The following is a 15,948-nucleotide window of genomic DNA, read 5'->3' on the forward strand; positions in this document are numbered from 1 at the left end:
TTTCGGCTACTCGTGACGCGATGTATGCGACCGTCGGAAGCCTGCCGGAAGCGGCGGAGAAGATCTATCTCTAAAACGGTAAGTACTGCTTCGATTTTAAAAAAAAACACCCGATTCCCCGTCACAAAACGAGCCTCAATCTAATGTTAAAAATTGTTTTTCGGGTGAACTCCCGCTTTAATACAGGAGACTTGTGACTGTTTCTTGGGCACGGTATGCCAGAGTTCCTCTTTAACTATTTTGGTTAGTTTTCAAGTCAGTTACCTTTTTGTTCTGCTGGCTCTTCCTGTTTTTTCACAGATGTTTCTAAAAATACAGGTTAATGAAGGAGATACAAGGAAAGCATCATCAATTTTCAGTACACTGAAGTATAATCTATATTGTAATACTATTGTAATAATCAAGAATCATTCGTTATTTACCTTTTGTGTTTTATTTTATCAAATATGCATAATGGAGGTTTTAGGTTGAATTAATTAAGTGAAATAATTCTTAATAAATTACTATTTTCAAATAGTTGCTCTAAATATTATAAATACATAAGTAAATAAAACAAAAATGTAGCTTTAAAATAACATACCATAGAATTACATTCATTGTACATAATGGCCCGGATTCACAAAAACTTACGCCGACGTATCTATTGATACGCCGCGTTAGTCCAAGAATGCGCCATCGTATCTATGCGCTTGATTCTGCAAAGGAGATACGCCTGAATTTTGGCTCCATCCGACCGACGTAAGTCTCCTACGCCGTCGTATCTTGGGCGCATATTTACGCTGGCCGCTAGGGGCGCTTCCATTGATTTACGCATTGAATATGTAAATGACCTAGATACGCCGATTTATGAACGTACTTGCGCCCGTCGCAGTAAGCTACGCCGTTTTTGTAAGGCGTACGTCCGGCGTAAAGATAAACCTCCAAATAGCAGGTCTAAATCATGTTAGGGTATGGACGTTGGAACAGCCATCAGATTTTACGTCGTTTGGGTAAGTCGTACGTGAATGGGGCTGGGCGTAGGTTATGTTCACGTCGAAGGCATTGAGCCGTCGTATCTTAGGGAGTATATGCGACATGAATCTGAGCATGTGCGCGCATGCGCCGTTCGTTCGGCTCTTCATTTACATGGGGTCATGCCTCATTGTAAGACCTCACGCCCACTACCTGCCTACTTTGAATTAGGCGGGCTTACGCCGGCCCATTTACGCTACGCCGCCGTAACTTAGGGAGCAAGTGCTTTGTGAATACTGGTCTTGCCTCTCTATGTTACGTCGGCGTAGCGCATATGAGCTGCGCTACGCCCGCTCAAATATACGCCACTCTACCTGAATCCGGCTAAATGTTTTTACCTCTCTTAGGTTCAGGCGATGGCTTTACAGGTTTTTCCACTGGTGCCGCTAAAAAATATTTAAACAATAATTAGTACATTATCAAAAATGTGAAATGCTTTATTTAGGTGACCCCAGATAGGGAATACAAATGATATAGTTGCTGCTAGGATAATATGATATAGGAGCTGTGATATATTTGGAAGGAAACCTTGATGAATGATTTTCCAGACTACCACTTTTATGCCAAAAAAGGTTGAAAAGCTCTTGAATGGCCTACTGTTGGATTTCTCGACATTACTATATTGGCAGGTTGAAATAAAAATAAAGTAGAAGCAAGTTGTTAATTCTCTTTTATTCTCTGAGGTGCACATCATGTTCTTTCTTATTTATGACCCACTTGAATTGCACTATACAAGATTCAAAAGGTTAGTGACATTCACCACGCTGCTAATAAAGGTTTTAGTAACTGTTTTAACTAGACTCCAAATTTCAGGTATTTTCGTTATCGTTTTAACAAACGATAACGAAAGCACAGAAAACGAAAACCGAAAGATCGGAAATAAAAAATGCTTTATTTTCGTTTTTGTTGTGGTCGAATATGCCTAACCTTAACTCTATTAGTCAAATATTATTCTACATAAAGAGAAAAGATTCGACATAGAGAGAAAAGATTTGACATTATAGAGACATGAAGAAGAGTCGACATAGAGAGAAAAGATTCGACATAGAGAGAAAAGATTTGACATAGAGAGACATGAAGATTCGACTAAGTAGCCAAAAACAACTGTAAAGTATGCCTGTGAAATAGTGCATGTTTCCCGTGCTTAGAACTGTCCCTGCACAAAGTGTAATTTCTGAAGGAAAAAAAGTCATTTAAAAATGGCTCGCGGCTATAATGAATTGTCGGCTCCGGCAATTCAGAGAGAATTCATTCATAAAAAAAAAAAAAAAGTGTAGGGGTCCCCCCAAATTCAATTACCAGGCCCTTCAGGTCTGGTATGGATATTAAGGGGAACCCCGCCGTCAATTAAAAAAAAAATGACGTGGGGTTCCCCTCAAATATCCATTCCAGACCCTTCAGGTCTGGTGTGGATTTTAAGAGGAACTCTACCCCAGATTTAAAAAAAAAATGGCGTGGAGTTCCCCCAAAAATCCACACCAGACCCCTTATCCAAGCACGTAACCAGGCCGGTCGCAGAAAAGAGGGAGGGACGAGAGAGCGCCCCCCCCTCTTGAACCATACCAGGCCACATGCCCTCAACATGGGGAGGATGTCCCCATGTTGATGGGGACAAGGGCCTCATCCCCACAACCCTTGTCCGGTGGTTGTGGGGGGTCTGCGGGTGTACCCCTACCATTTCACAAAAAAAGTGTAAAACATTTTAAAAAACACAAGACACAGCTTGGGGCAAGTCCTTTATTAAAAAAGGAAAAAAAATCCAGCGATGTAATTCATTCTTGACCCGGGATATGGAAAAAACACCACCATGATCCGTTTCCGCCTCCTTGCGCCCACCGAATGACACTGCACCTGCGTGACAGCTCTTAAATAGCTGAGGGCGGGGCCACTTGTCACGTGAGTGAGTGATATCGCCCCCCTCGACGCAATGGGGGCTTCCAGCGGATTTCCAGTGGCGTCACGGGTGTGTTAAAGGGGGCTTTCAGATTCTGATAAGCCCCCTGCTCACAGACCATCCGGGCAAGGGTTGTTGGGATGACATCGACCTGGGGACAAGGTGCTTTGGGGGTTTTAGACCCCCAAAGCATTCTCCCCATGTTCAGGACATGTGGCCTGGTATGGTTCAGGAGTATCTGGTATGGATTTTGAGGGGGACCCCTACGCCATTTTTTAATAAAAATGGCACAGGATCCCCCTTAATATTTGGGGACCCCCATTTTTTTTTTTTTTGGTTCGGTGTTCCCCTTAATATTCATACCAAACCCAAAGGGACTGGTAATGGATTGGAGGGGGAACCCATGCCTTTTTTTTCAATTACTTTTATCTGTATTGCCGGGACCCAACAATTCATTATAGCCGTGAGTAGTTTTAAATTACTTTTTTTTCCTTTAGAAATGTCATTTTGCCGCGGGACTGTTCTAAACACGGGAACAATTTGCCACTATACAGGCATACTATAGACACCCCCAGGTACGAAATTTAAAGGAATATTTCATTCACTTTTATTGTTTCACTAAGCATGATTAAATTACTGCTCCCGAATAAACTGCCATTTTTAAAACTTTTTTTGCATTGATACAATGGGGGAGGTCCCCAAACACTTTTTATGAGAATAACTTGCATATTAACCTTTAAATTTAGAGAACGCGGTGACGTACAACAATACAACAGGCCAAGAAAAATTAAGTTCAATGATTCCGAGCATGTGTCTAATTCCGAGCATGCGTGTTTTTGCATGTCAGAATTGCATACAGACGATCGGAATTTCTGACAAGAACTTTTCTTGTTGGAAAAATTGAGAAACAGCTCTCAAATTTTTGCTGTCGGAAATTCCGATAGAAAAAGTCCGATGGAGCCTACACACGGTCGGAATTTCCGACCATAAGCTCACATCAAACTTTTCTTGTCGTAATTTCTGATCGTGTGTACACGGCATTAGGCTGCAAATTCTCTAAGAATGCCACATTTTTTATTTTTCTCTTTCTTAGTAGACATATTTTATTTTTCCTTTTTATATGGCTACCTTTTTTTGGTTGTGCTGGTTCTTCTACTTTTTTCACTGGAGCCTCTGTAAAATAAATAATTTTTGGATAGGTGTCAAACTACAATTCATGTTGTATTTACTTGCATTTTGTACAATTAAATGCCCCATGGTAACTAATACTCACTTTCCCCTCTTCCTAGTCTTTAATGCTTCCCCACTGTAATGGATTTGTAATGTAACACATGTTTCACGATGCCTTTGTACACAGTACAGTAAGTAATCCTTCTCATACAGCCAAAGAAAACTAATCTTTCACTTGTCTAATTATTAACTGAATTGTGATTTGTTCCTAAGGGCCTGTGTCTACCTACAGACTTTGGGTTTGTGTTGATGGCATCAGTTTAAGAAGCTTTTTAGACAATTCAGAATTCATACCTGCTTTAAGCAGGTGTTGATTCCCACAGACATAAGCCCTAAGGAATACTGGGCCAGATTCACAAATGAGATACGACAGTGTTTCTCCTGATACGCCGTCGTATCTCTGTTTCTATCTATGCGACTAATTCATAGAATCAGTTACGCATAGATAGCCAGAAGATCCGACAGGTGTAATTGTTTTACACTGTCGGATCTTAGGATGCAGTACCGCGGCCGCCGCTGGGGGGAGTTTGCGTCGTAAACCAGCGTTGGGTATGCAAATTAGGAGTTACGGCGGATCCACAACGGTTTTTCGCATTCGCTACGTCGCCGCTAGTCTAGTTTCCCGTCGCAAAGTTACACTTTTTTTTTGGTGCCTTAACTTTAGACAGCAAGTGTATTGCTGTCTAAAGTATGGCCGTCGTTCCCGCGTCGAAATTTAAAAATCAACGTCGTTTGCGTAAGCCGTCTGGGAATACGGAAGTACGCTACGCGCGTCACCGTTCAAAAAAATTACGTCACGGCGTGCAAAGCACGGCGGGAGTTAGGAAACGGAGCATGCGCAGTAGGTCCGGCGCAGTAGGTCCGGCGCCGGAGGCCGCGGGCGTAGGTTTTCATCTCAAGTGCTTGGTGAATCAGGCACTTGCAATGAAAAATTGCGGCGGTGTAACGTATCTAGGATACGTTACGCTGCCGCAATTCTACGTGAATCTGGCACACTGTTCTTTTTACTTAGTCTTCTACTTTACATGATATTATTGAAAAGCCAATGTGTAGCAATATAAAATTTCAACAAAAACAGTTTAAAGTAATTTATGCATTACCTTTCTTTAGTTTGCTAGGTATCTGGTCCTTTTCTTCTGTTGTTTCTATAATGTAAAATTTGTATGACATCAGAAGCACATTTCAAATCAATGTATCCTTCTCTAAATTTTGTGTGACAGTCTTTCAAATGAAATATAGACAAGAGAGATAGAAGCAGCTTTTTACAATGAAAGGTTGCAGCAGACTGACACAGAAATAAATACATATTTAACTACTTGCCGACCGCCCACCGTCGTTATACGTCCTCACTTTAAAGATGAATATCTTGGTAATGGCAGCAGCTGCTGCCACAATCGAGATATTCATCTCTTCTGTGGGCAGCCGTGTAAACGATAATGGCGGTCTCCGCGGCGGATTCGCCGCGAGATCACCGTTATCGGTGGCGGGAGAGGGCCCCCCCTCCCGCGCCCTCCGCCGCTTACCGTAGCCGTCGGTAGCGGCGGAGGGGATCGCGACCGTTCGCTAGCTGAGCGGGGACGAGACTGAAGGAAAAATATCCTTCGCCCGTCCCCATAGCTCTGCTGGGCGGAAGTGACGTCAAAACGTCAGTCCCGCCCAGCCTCTTAAAGAAACATTTATTTTTTTTGTCATTTGAAAAAATGACATTTCCAAATTTTTTCTTTTTTTTTGCATTTAAGCCTAAATATGAGATCTGAGGTCTTTTTGACCCCAGATCTCATATTTAAAGCGGGGGTTCACCCTTAGAGGGCACTTTTCCCCCTTAGATTCCTGCTCGTTATTACTAGGGGAATCGGCTATTTATTTTAAAATATGTGCAGTACTTACCCGTTTACGAGACGCATCCTCTCCGTCGTTTCCGGGTATGGGCTTCGGGAATGGGCGTTCCTTCTTGATTGACAGGCTTCCGAGAGGCTTCCGACGGTCGCATCCATCGCGTCACGATTTTCCGAAAGAAGCCGAACGTCGGTGCGCAGGCGCAGTATAGAGCCGCACCGACGTTCGGCTTCTTTCGGCTACGAGTGACGCGATGGATGCGACCGTCGGAAGCCTCTCGGAAGAATGTCAATCAAGAAGGAACGCCCGCTCCCGAAGACCCATACCCGGAAGCGACGGAAGAAGATGCAGCTCGAAAACGGGTAAGTACTGCTCATATTTTAATATAAATAGCCGATTCCCCTAGACCGAACGAGCAGGAAGCTAAGGGGAGATTTTTTTTTTTTTTAAAAATGGGTGAACTCCCGCTTTAAGAGGACCTGTCATGCTTTTTTCTATTACAAGGGATGTTTACATTCCTTGTAATAGGAATAAAAGTGATAATTTTTTTTTTTTTTCACTGTTAAAAATTGTAAAATAAATAAAAATAAATGCGAAAAACAAAAAACAATTTTTTAAAGCGCCCCGTCCCCACGAGCTCGCGCGTAGAAGCGAACGTATACGCGAGTAGCGCCCGCATATGAAAACGGTATTCAAACCACACAAGTGAGGTATCGCCGCGATCGTTAGAGCAAGAGCAATAATTTTAGCCTTAGGCCTACTCTGTAACTTAAAAAATGCAACCTGTAGAATTTTTTAAACGTCGCCTATCAAGATTTTTAAGGGTAAAAGTTTGACGCCATGCCACGAGTGGGCGCAATTTTTAAGTGTGACATGTTGGGTATCATTTTACTCGGGCGTAACATTATCTTTCACAATGTATAAAAAAATTGGGCCAAATTTATTGTTGTCTTATTTTTTAATTTAAAAAAGTGAATTTTTTCCAAAAAAAGTGCGCTTGTAAGACTGCTGCGCAAATACGGTGTGACAAAAAGTATTGCAATGACTGCCATTTTATTCTCTAGGGTGTTAGAAAAAAAATATATATAAGGTTTGGGGGTTTTAAGTAATTTTCTAGCAAAAAAAAATGGTTTTGTCTCGTAAACACCGACTCTGAAAAACAGGCCCGGGGCTAAAGTGGTTAACTGCCCACACCATTTCATTTTCTCCCTCTATATTTCAAATTTTAAAGTGACTCTGTCAGCTTAAAAAGGAAATCAGGAGAATAAGTCCATGCAAAAGAAGAACTCTTTAAAGCATGGGTCTTCAAACTATGGCCTTCCAGCTGTTCAGGAACTACAATTCCCATCATGCCTAGTCGTGTCTGTGAATGTCAGAGTTTTACAATGCCTCATGGGATGTGTAGTTCCGGAACAGCTGGAGGGCCGTAGTTTGAGGATCCCTGCTTTAAAGTGTAAGTTCACCTTTACAGAAAAATATGTTAGGTGAACTTACACAGGACCCACACAATGTTCCCTGTTTGGCTCATGTCCTGAATTTGGTGGTGCCGCAGTTCTTGGGCAGGTACCCAGGCTTACAGGATCTCCTGAGGCAGGCCAGGAAAGTCTGTGGTCATTTCTGCCGGTCATATACCAGTGCTCGGCTGGCCTTCAAAAGGAACCGCCTCATTTGTGACATGCCCACTAGGTGGAACTCAACATTGGCAATGCTGCAGCGGCTGCACACGCAGCAGAGGGACATCAATGAGTACCTGTGTGAGTATGGCACCAGGACAGGGTCAAGGGAGCTTGGCTTCTTTTGCCTTCTGATCAAGAATGCATGCACTGTCAGGTCACCATTTGAGGAGGCCACGAGGACGGTGAGCAGTGACAGTGCATGCATCAGTGATACTGTCCCTCTTGTCTTCCTGTTGAAGCACAAGTTTCGTGGAATAATGGACAGGGTACTTGAGGCAGAACTTCCTTACCGTTCAAGGTCCCCCTTTATCCAGATTGTATTCCTGCAGGCCCGCCGATTACACAGGAAGAAGAGGAGGAGGACTCTGTCAGGTTGGAGGTGGAGCATAGCACTCAGCATCAGCAGCAGTCTTCAAGGGGTCATTTTTAGCCCCCAGAAACCCATGAAGTTGTATGTGGCTGGGAGGATGTGTCTGTGGATCATGTGATCCTCAGTGACCCAGAGGACTCACCTTCATGAAAATGAATCAGTCTTGGATCACCAGCTACCAAGCACCGGATGCTGATGTAACCGATACATTTTTCTATAGATGTGGGATTCCTTGAAGACTGCCTATGCTGAGTGACTATCCTATTATGCTGACATTGCTGAGTGACTATCCTATTCCTCCTCATTCTCTTGATGATGTTAGCTTCTAAGAATATTTTTGGTTCAGGGCACCGCCACCACTGCGCTCAACAAGAGTATCTGAAACACTTTACAGTGTTGTGTCACCACCACCACCACCTAAGGCCCAATTTTTCTGCCCCTGTTCAACGGGAGCTCGTAAGTAAAATTTTTGATTCAATATTTCACAGCAGGGCCCGTTCCTGCACTCAACAAGAGAATCTGAGAAGCTTTACAGTGTTGTGTCACCACCACCGCCTAAGGCCCAATTTTTCTGCACCGGTTTAACAGGGGCGCATAATTACAATTTTTGATCTAATGTTTCACAGCAGGGCCCGTTCCTGCGCCCCCCAAGAGTAACTGTGAGGCTTTACAGTGTTTGGCCACCACCACTGCCTAAGGCCCAATTGTTTTGCCCTTTTTTAACAGTGGCATGTAATTACAATTCTTGATATAATATTTCACAGCAGGGCCCGTCACCAAGAGTAACTGTGAGGGCTAACAGTGTTCTGGTACCACCAACAGCTAAGGCCCAATTATCTGCAGAGTATATAGGGCAGGCCTACTTTCAAACATCCGACTTACAAACTATGGGTTTGTAAAAACATTTTTTTGTTTGTTTTGAATGTAGAGTGATTAGAACACCTGTCAGTTTGTATTGCTATCTTTACCCCCATTAAGGAGAAAATAGAAACCTTATTTGTCCTGTCTGCCAGTATCATTGACAGTGAAACTAAAAGAAAATTTCAACTTTGGGTTGTCCCCAGAAAAATAATAGAGGGGAAATCTTCCAATGGGGCACTAAGTCTGGTGACCTGGGGGTCCCTAATAGCATGGATTTCTTCTCACTTCCTGTTTGGTTATGGGACAGGAAATGAAGGGAAATCGCTGCAATGTGATACAAATGGCAAAATAAAATCTGACAGGGATTATAATCCTTCCTTGCTTTATCCAAAATGAAAAAAATGTTTTTTGCCTATAGTTCTACTTTAATTTAAAACTTTAACTGACATCACGTGCAGATTGAAATGTATCCAATCTGAAGATGAATGAAATAGAGTAGGTACAAAAGTAACAATGTTATTTTATCATTATTTTATGTCTGAACAGTGGGCCAGATTCAGGTAGAATTCCGGCGGCGTAACGTATTGCATTTACGTTACACCGCCGCAAGTTTTACGGGCAAGTGCTTGATTCACAAAGCACTTGCCTGTAAACTTGCGGCTGCGTAGCGTAAATCCATCCGGCGCAAGCCCGACTAATTTAAATGGGGCGTGGATCATTTAAATTAGGCGCGTTCCCGCGCCGAACGTACTGCGCATGCTCCGTTTTGAAATTTCCCGCCGTGCTTTGCGCGAAATGAAGTCGCACCGACGTAATTTTTTGAACGGCGACGTGCGTTACGTCCTTTCCTATTCACGGACGACTTACGCAAAAAAAAATGTAAATTTGACGCAGGAACGACGGCCATACTTTAACATGGCAAGTCTAAATTTAAGCCAAGAAATAGCAGCTGTAACTATACGCCGGGAAAAGCCGACTAGCGACGATGTAAGAGAATACGACGACCGCGCATACCTTCGTGGATCGCCGTAAACAGCTAATTAGCATACCCGACGCGGAAAACAACGCAAACTCCAAGTATTACACCTACGATCCGAAGGCATACGAAGCCGTACGCCTGTCGGATCGAAGGCAGAAGCCGTTGTATCTTGGTTTGAGAATTCAAACTAAAGATACGACGCGGCAAATTTGAAAGTACGCCAGAGTATCAGCAGATACTCCGGCGTACTTCTGTGAATCTGGCCCAGTGTTTCTGCCAAGTAGAGAGCGTCCTGACACTCCTGCTCACCCTTCACCCCTCAAGAGACTTTCTCCACACCAGGGAGAAAGCCTCACATTACTGTGTGTAGTTACAGACAGAAGAACAGGAAGTGAGGATTTCTCAGAAGAAATAAGGACATTTAAAAGCAAAATTAAAGGATGAGGTGTCATGGATATGCAATAAAGTCTGGCAGCTTACCTGTCTCATGTCTTCATTAGAGGCCTGACCCTCTTTCTGGCTGTCTTTTATCACCTTCCTCCCTGTATGGCCCCACCCAGGCCATCCCAGGAAGTCTATATTAACTGTTGCACTACAGGTCTGCAGTGCTGTTCAACCTTTGTTTGTAGCTTGTTCCTGTCTGCAGTGTGTTACGTTTACCTTCCTGTGTACCGACCTTGGCTTGTCTCTGACTTCTCATGCTTGCCTGTTTCCCTGACCCTTGGCCTGTTCCTTGTTTACCCTTGTCTGCCAGTTGCCCCAACCTCGGCTTACCCATCACTACCGCTTGTCCTGGTTGTTGCTTCCCCTCTCTCCCTGCGGAGCGTGACCTTTGGGACCCCAGGGGTCACGACCTGGATCTAGCTGCGGTGAAGGCCATCCTCACCACCAGAGGCTCTGGTGAACACAAAGATGGGTCTTAGACTCTGCGCCCTGGGGAATATTGGGCTCACGCTTCCTCTCTGATCGCAGCAGTCGGCCATGGGGTTCACTACCCTGTGGTGCATCCCTGATCCCAACGGGGTGCACTTGTCAGATGGCCACAGGTGACCTGACATGAGGTAAGTGAAGGAGGACTGCACTAAGGTAAAGGAAGCTATTTAGGGAAAACATTTTTTACCTTTACAACCCCTTTAATTTGGGTTAGTGCATAAAATCAAGCTGTGTTTATTTTCAGTACACAGTCATGTGCAGGGATATTTTAATAATCAGGATTTTGCCTTGCACATAACTAGACTATTAAGGCCTTTGAGTGGATGAGTGTGGGTTATAATATAATCCACCCTTTGTTGTCAAATAAACTAGGCATACTCCTGGTGTGAACTAGAAGGTATCTGTATGCTCTGCAAGCAGGAAGTGAACTACCACAGCTGACCATACACCTTTAATTTTCCCGAACAGGGAAATTTTATTCTGACAGTGGCAGTGGCTGTTGTCAGAATACACTGATCAGTAGCTGCAAATTGTCCAACATGTTCCAAATGACCGACTTCTGTTGTGTTGGGATAGCCACACACTGATCAAAGGTCATCCTTGCATGTATTTTTAGGAGAAACCATATTTATTGCATGGGGTTCACCTTTAACATCTATACCAGAACCTCATCTAGGATAAGGTCTGGTAATTAAGAGAATCCCCAGCTGTTTGTTTACAAACAGAAGGTAGCAGCCTTGAGCTGTCCTTTATTGGCAATCTGAAAATACGTTTTTTTTTCTTTGCAAATGTCACTTTTTCTGTAGTCATTGTAGGTGTGTCACTTCACAGGCTAGTCCAGAGCATCCACTGTGCATTTTTTTATGCATTTGTTTGCATTTTTAATGTTTAATTTTAAGCATTATTAAAACTTCTGTTCCCCACCAAACAGTTTTTTTTTTTAAAGTTTTGCTTTGGTGCATGTCCCATAAGGCAATACTCAGCCCTTAACTCCTGCCCTTTGTTTAACAATTCCTTGCCTAATGGCCTAGAACAGTGTTTCTCAACTCCAGTCCTCAAGGAGCCACATTAGGTCATGTTTTCAGAATTTCCCTCAGATGAAACACCTGTGGTAATAACTAAGTCAGTGAAACTGATCAAATCACCTGTGCAAAATAATGGTAAGCCTGAAAACATGACCTGTTGGGGCTCCTTGAGGACTGGAGTTGAGAAACATTGGTCTTGAAAATAGGCTTTACCGTTTTCTATGATTTGGCCCATTGAATTTAATGGGGTTGGGATTCAGCATCTGAAATTCAATAAAGTTTGCTGGATGTACACCATCACTAGTGTACAAAAATCATCTTTCATTCCTTTGTAAGATACCATGCTTGGTGAACAGCAACTAAGAATTCTAGAATTGTATGCTACAATATAATGATAAAAGTTGCCATGTACTTAGTTTCTTGCTGTTATCTATGTATACAGGGGCGGACTGACCATTTGGGCACTCGGGCACTGCCCGAGGGCACCATGTCACTAGGGGGCCCCATCAGGGTTGCCAGCCTCAGTAAAACCAGGGACAGTGTGTAAAAATCATTGTTTTAAAAAAAATCCCAAGATTATAGCTGCCCCGCCTTTCCAGTACCTTTTCAGTGTGTGTATGTGTATTCTGTGTGTATGTATACTGTGTATGTATACTGTATGTGTGTGTATCTATGTGTGGCCCCATAATCTATTGCCTGGGGGCCCCATAATCTCCTATTATCCGGGGGCCCCATAATCTTCTATCGCCCGGGGGCCGCATGAGGTGTCAGTCCGCCCCTGTATGTATAATATGTGTAAATATTAATATAGTTTGTTTGTTTCATTGGCAGGTTCTGAATATTACCTTTCTTTGGCTCTGTTTGTTCTTGTATTTTCACTGGAGTCGCTGCAATAAGTACTTTATTGGTGAGATATAATGAAACAGCTAGGCATACTACTTTGTGTTAGTCTTTTACTATTCTTTACACTATCACTTCAATTTAGTAAGATTAATAACATATATAATGACATTTAGTTACATTTAAGAGACATGTCTCTTAACCCCCGGACCATATTGCTGGTCAAAGACCAGAGCACTTTTTGCGATTCGGCACTGCATCGCTTTAACTGACAATTGTGCGGTCATGCGACGTGGCTCCCAAACAAAATTGGCGTCCTATTTTTCCCCACAGATAGAGCTTTATTTGGGTGGTATTTGATCACCTCTGCGGTTTTTAGTTTTTGCACTATAAACAAAAATAGAGCGTCAATTTTGAAAAAAATGAATATTTTTTACTTTTTGCTATAATAAATATCCCCCAAAAATATATAAAAAAACATTATTTTTCCTCAGTTTAGGCCGATACGTATTCTTCTACATATTTTTCATAAAAAAATCGCAATAAGCGTTTATTGATTGGTTTGCGCAAAAGTTATAGCCATATAAGGGGTATTTTTATGGTATTTTTATAAAAAAATGTTTTACTAGTAATGGCGGCGATTAGCGATTTTTTTCGGTACTGCGACATTATGGCGGACACTTCGGACACTTTTGACACATTTTTGTGACCATTGGCATTTTTATAGCGATCAGTGCTATAAAAATGCATTGGATTACTATAAAAATGCCACTGGCAGTGAAGGAGTTAACACTAGGGGGCGGGGAAGGGGTTAAGTATGTCCCTGGGTGTGTTCTAACTGTAGGGGGGGATGGACTTACATGGGGAAATGACTTATCTTCTGTTCATACATTGTATGAACAGAAGATCAGCATTTCTCTCCCTGACAGGACCGGGAGCCCCTAGTGGCCTGCGCGAGAGCCGACGTATACCTACGGGCTCTCGCGCAGGGGAGCCGACCTACCGCCGTAAAACAACAGCGGCTGGTCGGTCAACCAGTTAAAGAGGTTGTAAACCTCAGGAAAAAAAATGTTAGTTAGTTAGTAAGCATCGTATACTAGCTCATTATGAAATACTTACCTGCAGATTCCCTGCAGTGCTGCCCACACTCCACTTCCATGGCCAACATCTTTCACCGGAGCCACTTCCAGGTTTGCGGCTCCGGCGATGTGATTGGCCAGAGTCACAATGACAAAACTCCCGCGCATGCACATGGGCTCCACCAGTCACGGCACAGGTACTGAAGAAAGGTCACGAGTGGGCCGTTTCTTCATTGCGCATGCACCAATGACATTGGCAGCAGCTCACATAGTTAATATCTCCTAAACTGTGCACGTTTAGGAGATATTTACAGTACCTACAGGTAAACCTTGTTATAGGCTTACCTGTAGGTACAAGTGGTGTAATAGAGTTCACAACCACTTTAATTTCTGTGCCTCCTTCTCAAGTTTTAGTGTGTGTGAGAAAGGCTTCATTCACACGGTTGCATGTATGCGTACATTTGTGTGAAGGGCTGTGTTTGCCTGCTTGGAATGAACAGGTGTTCCATGCACCTGTGTGCAGGCAGTCCCATTTATGCCTATTCGGATACAGAGGCTGCTTGGACAAGTCACTGAACTGGATATGACAACCATGCAAAATCAGGTGTGTGTCCAAGAATGCACACTGTCTGCACTCGAGGACATGCACCTGTTTCAACAGACATACATGACACTACCTGCATGGTGATGCATGAAAACACTTGTGCATCCCAGGCAAGCAAACATGGCTATGTGAACAGATGTGCGCATAAGCATACCGTGGGTACAAGGAGAGGGTGGTGACTGATTCATGGAATGCAAGAATACGTTTTTAGTAAATTCCGATTTATATATGGTTATAAAACATGGATAGTGGCAACTACAGAGATACACATACTATACTATACACCCTCTAGGTACAATATTTCACTTTTATTGTTTCACTTTAAGCATTATTAAAATCACTGCTTCTGGAAAAACGGGCGTTTTTAAAACTTTTTTTGCATTGATACATGTCCCCTGGGGCAGGACCCAGGTCCCCAAACACTTTTTATGACAATAACTTGCATATTAGCCTTTAAAATTAGCACTTTAGATTTTTCCCATAGACTTTTACATGGTGTTCCGCGGCTTTTCGAATTTACCGCGAACACCCCAATTTGTTTGCTGTTCGCCGAACAGGCGAACAGGCAATGTTCGAGTCGAACATGAGTTTGACTCGAACTCGAAACTCACAGCCAGTTGGAAATGACGCAAGTTTACCTTTTTTAGGTTCTGCTGGTTTATCTTGTTTTTTCTGTGAGATTTCTGAAAATAGATTATTTAGCAACAATCAGATGTGACTATGGCTTTTCTGGAAACACAGCATGGACAGTGATTATCAGGACAAAAGTAATTCTAGCCACATTGTTAAAGTGATTGTAAAGCTATTTATTTTTTATTTATTTTTTTAAATAATAAACATGTCATACTTACCTCCACTGTGCAGTTTGTGTTGCACAGCGTGGCCCAGATCATCCTCTTCTGGGGTCATTTGGTGGCTCTCACGGCTCATCCCCACATCATATAACCCCCTAGGAGAAGCGCTCTCCCGGGGGTTACTTTGTGGGCACGCTCCCGAGTCCAGCATTTGCGTTCATAGACGCAGAATGTAGGACTCAGCCCGCCCCCCTGGCACCCGCGTATTGGATTTGATTGACATCAGTTGGAGCCAATGGCTGCGCTGCTATCAATCTATCCAATCAAGACCCGAGAACACTGGACGGAGAGAAAAAGTGTGTCACCGCCCAGGGAATTACAGGACTCAGGTGAGTAAAATGGGGGGGGGGGAGGTAGGGGGCCGGTCACTGTCTGAAGTTTTTTCACCTTAATGCATAGTTTACAACCCCTTTAAGTAAAATATAGGATATATGTGGAAATGTTATCACTTGTCCCTGTCTTGCTATTAATTCAATTTCTTTACTAGTGCTTAAGTACTTCTAATAAATACATAGCAACAAAAAATATATAACAGCTGTTAATTGGTACTCTTTGATTTATGACCCTTCCTGTTCTTACAATAACATATGGAAAACACTGTAAAAACAAAACTTATTGTATCTACCTGTCTTTGGCACTTTGGTTTCCTTTTCTGGTCTTTCCTCTATTTTCTCTAGAAAACAAATGAATGTAATGTTTAGCTCATTTGATTTTTTTGCAGTTGTGTTTTCTATCCTGTATATTTGACTTTTTCCC

At 42.9% G+C, this 15,948-nt stretch overlaps 1 protein-coding gene and 1 long non-coding RNA gene across 2 annotated transcripts in view; both read right to left on the reverse strand.

Annotated features, from left to right (window-relative positions):
• Positions 1 to 269: 269 nt before the first annotated feature.
• LOC120935386 lies at positions 270 to 12,704 on the reverse strand. The gene is made up of 4 exons (XR_005748451.1): positions 12,661 to 12,704; positions 5,236 to 5,280; positions 4,034 to 4,078; positions 270 to 306 (listed from the first exon to the last, which is right to left on the reverse strand). It is a non-coding gene; the product is annotated as an uncharacterized LOC120935386 (long non-coding RNA).
• Positions 12,705 to 14,303: 1,599 nt separating this feature from the next.
• The window catches only part of LOC120935721 (titin-like), a 433,372-nt gene continuing 431,727 nt past the window's right edge, over positions 14,304 to 15,948 (reverse strand). The window contains exons 63-65 of the mRNA XM_040347780.1: positions 15,818 to 15,865; positions 14,950 to 15,021; positions 14,304 to 14,383 (exon numbers count right to left, since the gene is read on the reverse strand). Of these exons, the coding sequence (XP_040203714.1) occupies positions 14,304 to 14,383; positions 14,950 to 15,021; positions 15,818 to 15,865 (200 nt within the window). The remainder of the gene's footprint in view (positions 14,384 to 14,949; positions 15,022 to 15,817; positions 15,866 to 15,948) is intronic.

The sequence above is a fragment of the Rana temporaria genome, chromosome 4, assembly GCF_905171775.1.
Source record: "Rana temporaria chromosome 4, aRanTem1.1, whole genome shotgun sequence".
Lineage (NCBI taxonomy): Eukaryota > Metazoa > Chordata > Amphibia > Anura > Ranidae > Rana > Rana temporaria.